Here is a 12,789-nt window from a genome sequence, read left to right as displayed (position 1 = left end):
TGTTAATTTTGAGAACATCTGGAATTTTTTTGTGTGCGTATGCACGTATATGTGCACGTGTGAACAGCTGTATCTCTGGCATTTTTAGGTTTGATGAATAAAACTCAGTGAGTTGTGCTTAAGGTGTGTACTGACCTGTGGCAAATAAGTGATTTATGGCAGGAGGCTGAAGCATTGTTTCAAGTGGATTAGAAATGATGATTTTGTCTTTACAACTTTTTTGTCCTTCTTCAGCTATTTCTGAACAACTGATAATTGAATCTAATTCCTTTCCTTCTCCCTGCCCCCAGCATGTCCATTTGTTGTATACTGAATAAGGTACTCCATTCTCCTGGGATATATGAAATGGACAGGCATTGCAAATTGAAGAAAGCAAGTTCCCTGCCTGAGGATTGGCCTTTTCAACGTTGGGCGCCAGATTGTAGGAATTTTTCCGTGGATGGCAGGGACAAGGAACTTTGCAGACTTGAGATGTTCTAGAAACACGTGGTTTTATTATTACAAGGGTCGTGGGTAAAAAGGGCCTGCTTCCAGCCACCAGCCTCGGCTGGAGCAAAGCCCTGAAGAGAGAATGGGGGAAGAGAGATATAGAAGAGAGCTAGGGGGTAAAAACGGGGTAGGAGCAGGGGAGGGAAAAACGTGGGGAGAAAACAGGAGCAAGTGAGGTGAGAGAGAGGAGGGGAGATGGGCCAAGAGAGGTAAGGGAAGAAGGGTGAGAGGGCCAGAGAAGAGGGTAGGAGACCCAAGAGAAGAGAGTGATCCTCTTATTACAATACATTATATCTCTTTTTGTGTTGAATATTCTAATTTACAGTGACCAATCGGTGTGTGATACAAAACCTACAAACCTTGCATGCAGCCTATAAGAACTACTACATTACCATGTCATTTTATATTCTAAACTCTATAGACTTCTTTCTTATGCACTTGTTCCCGGATGTCTTTGCCAAAGTGGAAAGGCAACATTCTTGTCTTTTGTTTTCCTGTCTTCGGCTAATCACCGTCTTCCTGCCTGCCATGCTCGCATCTCAAAGCTGGCTTTCATTTCTATTTCACTCACAGGTTTTATATCTGCAGTATTTCTTACCATGAAGTCATATTCATAAGTCCTTCCTGTCCCTTCTTTCCCAACAAGTGTGCAACCCTGTTCAGAGGCTACTTGGAAGTAAAATGCCAGTTGTGTTGGAATTTTGAGACACGACTTTTTCAGGTGACCTGCTGCCTGTTAGTGAGAGCAGAGTTTGCAGCTCTGGCAAAGAATGATGAGTGCAGTTGGAGAGCTTCTCTTATGCCTATTAGCAAAATTGAACTAATTTGCAGGACACAACTTCATGGTAAACTGTGAGTGAAGCAGGAAGCAGGGCTAATACAGCATTTTGCAATTCCCAGAGTCTTTTCCAGAGCCAGCAATTAATACAATTTTCTATCTGCGGAGAGTGAGGGTGGCTGCTAGCACCAGAGGCTTTGCTGGAGACAAACTGGCACTGCTGCCAGGCTCTGAGGGGGTGTTGCTGTCAGAATTTCTGCTGGAACTGGAGACCAAGCAGGGTTAACGGCTTGGTAAATTCAGTAACTAGAGAAAAAACCAGAGTCTTACCACAGCCGGGAGTCCAAGCCGTGGGCATTGGGACAAGGACAGGCTGGGATACAGGCTCAGCCCAGCAAGACCCTTGTCAGGGTGGGGCCTGGGGAGCTGAAGCCTGGCCCTGCTGAGGTGTCCCTGGGGCAGGAGCTGAGAGCCTTGGGAGACTCACATGGGGTCCTGGGCAGCTTTGGGGGACCTTCGGAGACCTGATATGAGGTCCTGGGACTGTGGGCAGGGTGTGGGAACCTCGGGAGGGGAGTCAGGCTGTCAAGGCTCATTAGTGCCCTTGGAACCATATGGAAACCATACAGAAAGAAATTTTATTTAAAATTTTGATCTGTAGGAAAAGCAGCATTTGATCTGACTAAACACTGAGTAAGGTGGAACTGTCAGCTTCTGTATTCTTCATGCCAATGGGCATGCTAATTTGTTGTATTCACATGCACAAGAAACTAGGAGTATTATAGAACTGCCTGCTGAAATCTGTACCCAAATACAGTTGGATTGATACTGTATCTTCAGGGCTTCTTTTGATTTTTTTGTTACATGTGGGGCTTTTTTTGTTGTCTGTTTCTTTGTTTTAATTTTTAATATAGACAGGTCTAAACAGAAAAGAATCAAAGATGCATGAAATTTGTTGCTAAAGCTGTGAATAAGATTTGACTGAATTAATGCCTTTGGAATTTACAGTAAGTTTCTGTACAAACAGTTTACTTTTGGTAGGGATGAGTTCAACATGAATGTCTGCTGCATGAAAACCATCAGCTTAGAGAGAAGGCAAAAGAAATACTAAAAGTTACCATTTCCTGGGAACAACTTAGGAACCGTCTGGGTTTTTTGTAGAAGAATGCTTTGCCTTGGAGGAGGGTGGTTGTGCTGGCAATGTTGTTGCCATTCTTATTGTTTCCCCAAGAAAAAACACTTTTACAGTTCAGGATTTCAACTCTAAATCCTGACATCTGATAGCCATTCTTAGCCTTTGGGAGCCTGTCATCTAATATATTATGTTTTTTCTCAGAGAAATGAGTCTTTCTTGCCTGACACCTGCTTTATTTTTGCCAAATTCCTAGGTTTCTGATAGCGGTTCTGAGAGTTATACTACAAACAGAAATCACAAACAGAGGAATTAGGTTTCAAGAAAGGACAACACAGAAGGACAAGATAAATAATGTGAAAACAACGATCTTGTTTTCCTCCAGTGTTCTTTTGTGACTCGCCTAAAATGAGAAAAATGTGTGTGGGATTGGGAAAACAAATGCAGGCAGCCTGATCCACTGCATAAACAGAAGTCAAAATTAAAATTCTCAAATATTATAAAAAGCATCATCAGATCTTTAAAGGATTTAAGCTGACCTCTCTATAACCTCTGTGTGCTCAGAGACAAAAGGACATGCTGAGAGGAAGCGTGTCTGAAAGCATTACAGCAGGATGCTCTGGACAATGGAAATGCTGAGCTGTGTGGTATTTGGAGTATTTGCATGGAGATTCTGTGGTGCAGTATATCAGTTTTGAGCATTTTTTTTCCCAGAACAAGACAACATTCTTGAAAGGAATGTGATGGAGGAAAAAAAAAAAAAAGGGATTTTGCATACAGGTTCGAAGGAACTGGAGAATGTGAGGAGAGTCTTGGAATATGAATTAGTCATGCGTTTTAAATGTGGGCTTGAGTTTCACACCTTTTTTTTTCCTTCCTCATCTGAATTGGAAAATTATTAATTATATGAGGGTATTTATTGGTAAGGAGGATAGAGGTCTTGAATAGAGAATGAGATATAAATCATCTCTCTTGTTTAGTATTTTGTATAAAAGAGTCTTGAGCTGGCTGGATTCTTAATTACCTTAATAAAATAAATGCTAAATGAGTTAAGCTCAGTGGTAACGACAACAATGCATCTTTAAATAATTGCTTAAATACAACTAATTAAATTCTAGTCATATCTTTGCACCAAGCAGGTCTCACACCTTCTCCCACTGCATAAATTTAAATGCAAATCTTTGGATTTGTACAAACACTATAGGAGACAGATTTTTACAGTAATGAATTAGACTTAGAGACTGCTGATGGCTGGCATGAGTTCTTGCCAGTGTGGTTGTAAGCACAAATGCTGAAAGCTGCAGCATTTTTTTTCTAATCAAGTGGACAGACTTGAATTCATAAGCTAATGCAATGAAAAATAGTTTTTCTCCCCTCATTTGGAAATACAAGAAATTTAAAAAGAAAGTGTATTTTCATCTGTAAAATATTCTGTTGTCTGTCTTCAGCAAGGTGTTGCAGAAAATGTTGTTAGTCAAAATATGCACAGGACAATTATACAAGGGAAGTGCCCTGTCCAGAAGCAGGAAATTGCACACTCCTACCAACTTCTATATTTATTGTTCATCCATGTTAGCAAAATCCATTCCAACATCTAAATTAAAATTTCAGTATAAAAGGGCAGTTGGGGTTCTAGTTCTGAATTACTGGAGGATCCATTGTTTCAACAATAATGTTTGCAAGATTTTCATATTTCTTTTATATTTTAATTATAACTCATCAAATCTTAACTGATTACTCCTGGGTTAGACTCAGAAGAATGTCACTGAAGGGTGTTTTAATTTAACAGAAACAGCATAACGTCTGTTTCTAATGTTTTAAAAGCCAATTTATATGGAAATTTTCCTCTAGAAGGAAGTCAATAGATATGTAGTTTTTTAACACCTCCTGTTAAAATTCAAAACTTGAATTGAAGCACTACCAAAGCAATGCCATTTTTTTTTCTTGTAGCAGTGTGATTGCATTTTCACAGCCTTTCATTTGTAGCCATTTTCTTCTGTTAAAACGAAGTTTTTATTTGTCTTTTGTAGTCGAGCTATCAAGACAAACCAGGACCTTCTGCCTGAGACGCCGTGGATCCACATCTTCTACAATGACTTCTGGGGGACACTGCTTACTCACAGTGGGAGCCACAAATCCTACAGACCGCTCTGCACACTTTCCTTCCGCATTAACCATGCTGTTGGGGGAATGGACCCATGGGGCTACCACCTTGTAAATGTCCTCCTACATGCTGCAGTCACTGGCCTTTTCACAAATTTCTCCAGGATTCTCTTTGGTGATGGGTACTGGACCTTGATAGCGGGCCTGCTGTTTGCATCTCATCCCATCCACACGGAAGCCGTAGCAGGGATTGTAGGGAGGGCAGATATTGGAGCCTGCCTCTTCTTTCTGCTTTCCCTCATGTGTTATGTGAAGCACTGCTCTACCAGAGGTTCCTCACCAAGTACTTGGGGCTGGATCTTGGGAGCAGGGCTGTGTGCAGGATGCAGCATGCTGTGGAAGGAGCAAGGAGTGACTGTTCTTGCCATTTCAGCTGTGTATGATATCTTTGTGTTTCACCGACTGAAAATGCATCAGATCATTTCTGCTTTATACAAGGTGAGTCTTCTTTGCGGTAAGCTTTTTGTGAGGCACCATTCACTGTTAAACAGGTGCTAAATGAGTTTTTGAGTACACAATAATTCTTAGTAGTTTAGTCAACTCCCAAAAATAAGCACAGATGTTTAATGCTGAAAGAACACTTTAGAGCATTAGTATGGTCTTCTTACATTTTGTTTAAGCAATGTGTTATTAGCCATTGCTATTACTCAGTGCTGGGGATGGGCTTTTTCAGTTACTCTCCTTACTTTCAGCAGCTCCCTCATTCTGTTTACTATCAAGCACTGGATATCTGACTGCCTTTTGTAAAGACTTCATTCATTCTCTTATCCTCTTGCATCTTGCAAACTCAGCTTAGTTTGGTCAGGCGTGCAAGTGCACAGCTGATATCATCAGCTTTGCTCCCTGAGGCAAAGATAAAACTCTTATTGTTCTAGTTTTAACAGAGATGCATAGGACTTGGTGCGTGCCTTTGGCACATATTCTTTTCTTCCCCTAGTAGGAGCTATGACTTAAATGTATTACTGCCTTAATAAAATAAGTATTTCCTTTTTTTTAACTTCTTCCCAAAGAACAAACAAGTAAAATAAGCAAACAAACAAGCTCATCAAATCCCCTGCTTTACACAAAACTGTGTGTATTTTAGTGTACTCAGAAATCCCAGGTACAATCAAGAGTCCTTTACAGCAGTTGCTGTTCAAATGAGTAAGCTGAGTATATGTAATTTTCTTTTCAGTGAAATGGCTGTCTTTCAGAAAAATACTGTCTTGACAGAAGGACACCAGGGTTTCATATGGACACGTGTTGTATTTTTCAATTGGATGTAGATTGCAAAAATGAAGTTTGTTTTATTGCTTTTCTTACTTATCTCAAACACCTTGATTTGCAAATTTTGATTTCTCTTTGAAATGGATTGAAAAGAAATTGTAGTTTTTGATAAAGCACTGATGATTTCTGTTTGTACAGACTACATAACTGTAATACAAAAGAAAATAGTAGAGGAAAAAAAACCCCTAAACACCCAGTCACTTGTAGTTTCCTCTTAAACTGCTCTAAGGTGTTGACTTAGTTATTATGCTCTTTTCTGACAAAATGGTAAAGAAAAGAACAATTTCATATATATACACATACACACACATACTTGTTTTTTTTTTTTTTACTCATGTACTATGACATATATAAGACCTCTGAATGTCTGTAGCCAAATGCTGTATGGTACATTGTGCATCTAACACTGAGCAGAAACCAGCAGGAAACTGATTAGGTTGTTGGATTTAGCTTTTCCTTAAAGTGCATCTGCAACAGCAGGCTTTATACTGAAAGGCACAAAGATGGGACCTTTACAAGTGCTTCAAGGAGTTTAGTTAATAACTCAAGTATTACTCTATCCTATGGATTTAAACAGTAGTAAAAATGTGTTTTCTGTCATATGACGGAAAATTCTGAACATCTAGGAAGTTTTTATTATTGAACACTCATTGCTCAAACCCACAATCTTTGCAGATATTTCTGATGGACTTTTAATTGAGAAAAGTTTGTTTTCAACTTTTCCCTCCTTTTCCATGTCAGGGCCAGAGTAAAATTGGTCCAGAAGAGACCTGAATGACACAGGTGAAATCCAAGCTTCCACATCCAAACTTTTTGAATACAAGATCTCTCTTCCTAGGTGTGGAGCTCTAAATTTGGACACCTGGCTTGTGAGATTTTTTTTTGCACCCAGCATCAGAGTTGTCTTGGATAGAAAGCTGATGTCTTTGAAATTTTATTTTTTCATTTGTACTGCTAGAAATGGTAATTCTGTGTTTTGTAGGTTACAGAACTTTGTGGAGATTTGATTTTTGATGGAGACAGTTTTACGGGGAAAGACTACATTGAATGAAAATATGAATATTTCGATTAATTGGCCAGAAATGCATTTATTAATTCACTACATTACTAGGCTGCATGTTTCTTGCACATACGTTCTGGCTGAGTGCTGCTCAGCCGGAACAAATTAGAAAGAATTGTGTCCGTATACCTGTTCTGGAATTTGTTCTTTGTGTTTTCCTAGTGTAAGACTGGGAGAGAGCAACTTCAGAAGAAAGGGAAAAAAAAAGACATCAAAAAGGTCAGTTGAGGAGGAAGTTGTAGTCTTTTGTAGTGTGTTGGAGGGCAGTACTGTAGAATGGAGCCAAGGAAGAAAGGAAAATAATTTCAAAGTTGGTTAGCTCAAGCTTGTACAACCTGAGTAAGCAGTAACTGAATGTTTTGTAATGGAACAATAAAAGGTCTGTACCTTTCAGTCTGCCTAACCTTTAGCTCAGCCCTGTCCAGTTGAGCTGATATAGCTGTTTCCTAGGCTGTGCTTCAAACTGAACTGAGAGGAAATGCAGGTAAAAAAATAACCTTTAAATGCCATAGCCCTTCCCCAAATATCCCAGGTACATCTTGTAGGAGTTATTTTAAACCTGAATCCATTCAGTTATATTCAGTCCTTGTCAATTCCCTACAGACAGCTGTACTGACTAGCAGTGAGAGGAAAGATGCAGTGTGGGCACAGAAACAAGGAATGGAGAGAGACAGATTTGGAGGAGTGGCTGGTTAAGGACCTGGGCAGGTGTGCTGCCAGACTATTGCTTTCAACTTCAAAAACTATAACATTTTTCAGAATATACCACTGGGGAAACTGAGACGTAATTATTTATGTTTAAAGAATAGTAAAACTACTGACCATCTTCAGGATGTTCAGTAAAGTATGAACTGGTACAAGCAACTTGAAAAATACTCCAGCTGATGATAGGATATTGTATTGGGTGACAAGCCTATTTTTTTTCCATTGTGCTCTTATCTTTGGGCCAAGTACCCAATGATATAAAATGATGGCTACTACACAAGACCAGTTATCATGTGCATCCTGATTTGTCACATTGAGAGAATGAAAACATCCCACTGGAATTTGAGTAGACTGGCAGGACTTACAGACAAGGTAGTTGCAAAGCTGGACCACTAGTTGAGCAGATTAATGCTGCCCCTCATTTAGATGCTGTTCTTGAGGTATCTTAAAAATTTATGTTGTAGTCACTTGTTAAACTATCCAGCTTTTTTCTCAGTCATCTGTGAATTAGTTATTCAGTAGAACTTGGCTACTGATTTTTTTTCTTTTGCCAAGTCTTGTATTCCTATCTGTCTGTCATGCTCTCACTCTGGCTGGAAAAGTTGTCAGTCTGGACTCCATTTTGTTTGGTTAGTTCCATATTATTCTGACTGACTGACATGAAGGTATTCACCATTTTTGACTCAGAAGATTTTGATGGAATTGTATTTATTGCAGTAATAAATGAGTTGTCTGAAATGAGAGTAATTGAAAAAGTGGTGTTCTGCTGGGGTAAAGCATTCCTTGTGGAAGTTAGACTTTTGTTTTATTTTTCAGCATTCTTGACCTTGAGTAATTTCCAGTGTAAGTTGCATAGCAGGTATGCAGATTGAGTTGTCAGGTGTGATAGGTATCAGAGACTGTACCTGTCAGCAGCTGGAGTTGTGCAAGTTAAACCACCAGAGGTGTAGTACTGGGAGAGGGAGCTTGAATATGAGAGAGAGCTGTGATCAAGTTTATTATTACAAAAAATATGCAAATAGAGAGGCTTAATTGTTTTGTACTTTCAATATTCAGCTTGAGTGTGGAATCATTAATCAACAGTCTTCTGTCCAATTAACAATACAAAGCTAATACAAACCCTACTGTGCTGTTCTTTTTTCACCTTGTGGGGTTTTTTTTAGGTTTTCTTTTGTTGGCTTGGTTGTTTTGTTGTTGGTTTTGTTTTTTTTTGTTTAAAGTGTGAGTGGATCTGAATAACATTGGCAGTTAAAAAGATGGGGCAAATGCATTTAAAGCTCAGTTTAAATATAACGGATAAAGTATTTATTGCTCTGTGGCTTATATGTACAAACTGCTGTACTGAAATAAGTAAACCAGATGTAAGTTCTACTAATGTTGCACTGCTACAATACAGTAACATTTTACCAGATCAACATATTGTTAGTACACAGGGTTTGTTATACCAAAATAAGGAAATGTATCTTTTCCCATCACTTACTTGATTAAAATCTCCCTCTGGGAGGTCTGTCTCACATGTGGAATTAGTTATTGGTGTCTATAGCTTAACATGAGCCCCAAATTGGATTGCAGGATGCATTATCTAGCCTCCTGTACTATTATAACAGTATTGGTTTTGTAAAAGACAAATATATTGGAGGCCTATATTTTATTTAAGATAATGATGTAAACCTAGGGCCTCCATGGATGACATCAACCACCAAACTAAATTTTATAAAATTCTTCTTTCTTTTATGGTCTTGGAACAGTCTTAGTTGTGGGTGATGATATGCTGCTAAGTATTAGATAAAGCCACTGATTTTTGAGAAAACTCTAAACTTCAAGTAAGGGGGTTTCTGCATTCTTTAGTCTTTTAAGTTGCTACTTTTAGAACTATTACGCTTTGAAAAGCAATGTCAAAATAAAATTCTGCACTTGATTTAAATTTGCAGTTTTATCTTTCTCTTCTGAGGCGCTCTAACCCTTAGTAATGTAGTAGTCAGTATTGCTTATTGTTCTTCTCTTCTCCATTTGCAAGTTATACTATTTTACAGAAGTGTTTTATCATTATTTAAAATCTAACTCAGTGGTTTATTTTCTGCTCATTCCCTATCATCTGAGGAATTTTATTATGCTGAATTTACCCAGAAGTCTTGATAATTTGGCACAACTGATCAGAAACCTATTATTTTGTAAGTTATTTCTCTTTTGGGTGGTCATGGTCCAGTCTTGTCTCCATGTCTTTGAAGTATAACATTTACAGTGTTTAGACTGTTAGGGCAGCAGCTACTCCCTTGCAGGACAGACTTCATCCTTGGAGTCAGATATTTAGTAAATATGCTTTTCATAGAGACAGCTTTTATTCCAGTTAAAAATAATAAATAACTTACACCTTCAAAACATGACTTGACCTCTCACAGGTTCATTTTGTCTAACAAGGGCCACATATTCAAGTGCACTGAGCTGTTAAATACTGCGTTTGTGGGTTGGGTAACTTTTAGCATTTCAAGAATTGTGGAAGAGATTGGGGGCTCTGTTGCCAGCTGGGGCCCCGTTTATCCCTAGCATCTCTCATTCTGCAGTAGTGAGCTGGGGGTTAATTTTCTTGTCAGGTTTAAGGCTGTACAGAGTGCTGAAGATGGTGAGACAAATGTGCCTGCACATACATTGCTCATATTTGCGGATGAGCCGGCCTGATGCTTTTCTCTTCACTCTGCTGGATGGCAACAACATGAGGCCTGTGTGGTCTTGACCATCGCTCCCCCCTCTGCTCCCCCCGATATTTCCTAGACAAAAGAAGCTTTTTCCAATTTACTTCTCCCTTGACAGTTTCAAGCAGCTAATACTGCTGTTTCCTGTAGTTCCCACAGCTCCTTGCTGGTTTTCTGTTTGATCCTGAAATAAGAAAAGCAAGATTAGCCTCCACTATCTTCTCAGAGATATTGATCTCCTGCAGGTCTCTGTGATGTTGGTGGAGTGGTACTGAATTGGACATCAATATGTATAAATAGCTGTTGTTTCCTGAAAATATTTTCATGGGGTGATTTAAACCACTGGAACAGATCACATGTGACATAAATACAGCATCCTAAGGCAAATTTATCAGAGTTGTATCTTGTTAAAAACGAGAAATCATAAGATGTCTTGCTGAAGTCGCTGACACTGGCATAATATGGATTGTATTTTAATATTAAATCTGTAATGTCTTCATAGGAATTGCCACTAAAATCTCCATTACTTTTATCTATCCACTTGAAGTCTACAGTAATATTTAGGAACCTATATTTGAAAATGCCTCTCTAGAAGAATGAAAAAGGCAAAGTATTCTTTAATAAATGAATAAGTAAATAACAAAAGAGAAAAGGCTTTTCATATTTATAGGAACTGTGGAGAATCTTCAGTTTACCAGAGAGGTTAGTGTGCCCCAGAAAGGTTGTTACTCTCTTCAGTCTTGCATAAGGTTCACACTGCATGGTAGCATATAAAGTATGCTGTGTTGCTCCATTCTTCCCTGTTACGGTTTAACCTCACCCGGCACCTCAGCCCCACACAGCTGCTTGTGTACTCTGTCCCCTTAGGATGGGGAAGGGGAAAACTCAGGATTGAGATAAAGGTAGTTTGATAGGTAAAGCAGAAGATGTGTGTGCAGAGAAAGCAAGGAATTCGTTCACTGGTTCTCATGGGCAGGAAGGTGTTCAGCCACATCCAGGAGAGCAGGGCTCTATCATGCACTGCCATTACTTGGGAAGACATACACTATCACTGTCATTATCTGCCCCTTCCTGCTTGTTCCCTTAGCTTTATATGCTGAGCATGATGCCATATGTCTGAAACATCTCTATGATGAGCTGTCCTGGCTGTGTCCTCTCCCAGCTCCTCGTGCACCCCCAGCCCCTCGCTGTTGGGATGGTGTGAGGGGAAGAAAAACCCTTGATGCTGTTTGAGCACTGCTCAGCAATAGCTAAAACATCCCTGTGACATCAACACTCTTTGCTGCACAAATCCAAACATAGGCCCATTCTACCTACTATGAAGAAAATTACCTCTATCTTAGACAAAACCAGCACATTCTCCCTGGCTTAAAAGGGATCTCTTTTAGAGGTATGAGTTACAAAAGTTTCCACAGGCTTTGCATAGTTTTTGTTAGCACTTTTCATTCTGAGGTTCCATGCCAATTACTGACATCAACAGCATGACTTTTTCATGGTGGCTTTTAATTACAGGGTATTGGGGCACTCACTACTTTCAACTCTACAACATCTTTGCAAATAATATCAATCAGAAAATGTTACTCTCCTAATTTTTAATGTTTTCATGATATTTAAGGTATTAATTGAAAGCACCAAGCTTATTGTGTTGTTTAACAACTGAGTTTCAGAATATTAGGCATTATTGCAGAAGTATATTTTTTAAATCTTAGTGATTAGTTAGCTCCCTATTTAAAGAAATTCTGTAAAACTGTTTTCCTAGAAGCTGACAATTTTCCTGTTTAAAATACCAGTATTAAAGAACAGTTAAATTTCATGCTTTTTGGTAGGATTAGTCAATGTTTAATATGTTTAATACTTAGTGTATTTTATGCTGTGGTAAGGGAACTTGGGTTTCTGCAAACTTTGAGGGATAGGAAATATATGTAGCTTTGGCCAATCTTCAGTTATCCATTTGTTCACTAGCTAGAAAGCAGTGTTCCTTTCCCCTCTGGCTCTGCTTCTTCCATGGGTCAGTTGACCAGGTACTGGCCACAGAATGGGAAAAACACCATCCAGTGCTAAAAGCTCAGTGGTGTTTTAATGAGTTAAACATTACAATTTGGTGTGATTCCTTTTGTGCAGATTTGCCTCAGGAATTATACCTTTCTGCTTAAACCTGGTGTATGCCATGGTTAAAATGCATGCATTCATGGTTGTATTCATCAAGTATGGACTGTGCTTGTTAAATGCCACACAGAAAGGTATACCTGTGCCTGTGTGTTCAGTCGTAAGTACTTTACATTAGCCTCCTAATATCATGTTTACATGTATACACCTAAATATCCCTGGTTTGTTGCAGAAATGCTCGTAACACCTGGTGAGCTTTACCTAATGAACCCATTGCACTTGGTCAATCACAGCTAAATAGCAAGCTAAACCTCTTGCTCCCAGGAGTCAGGGCATACAATAATAGTGTCAGAAGAGGGAAAACCTGGAAGTAGGTCCTCAATCAGAATCAGATAGATTA

The 12,789-nt window shown here is 39.0% G+C and overlaps 1 protein-coding gene across 1 annotated transcript in view; it reads left to right on the top strand.

Moving 5' to 3' along the window:
• The window catches only part of TMTC2 (transmembrane O-mannosyltransferase targeting cadherins 2), a 231,557-nt gene that overhangs the window by 94,365 nt on the left and 124,403 nt on the right, over window positions 1–12,789 (top strand). Inside the window, exon 2 of the mRNA XM_083858728.1 lies at window positions 4,430–5,000. Within this exon, the coding sequence (XP_083714854.1) occupies window positions 4,430–5,000 (571 nt within the window). The remainder of the gene's footprint in view (window positions 1–4,429; window positions 5,001–12,789) is intronic.

The sequence above is a fragment of the Zosterops lateralis genome (assembly GCF_965231275.1).
Source record: "Zosterops lateralis genome assembly, chromosome: 4".
NCBI classification, from domain to species: Eukaryota; Metazoa; Chordata; class Aves; order Passeriformes; family Zosteropidae; genus Zosterops; species Zosterops lateralis.
This window is presented reverse-complemented; position numbering and strand designations above follow the sequence as displayed.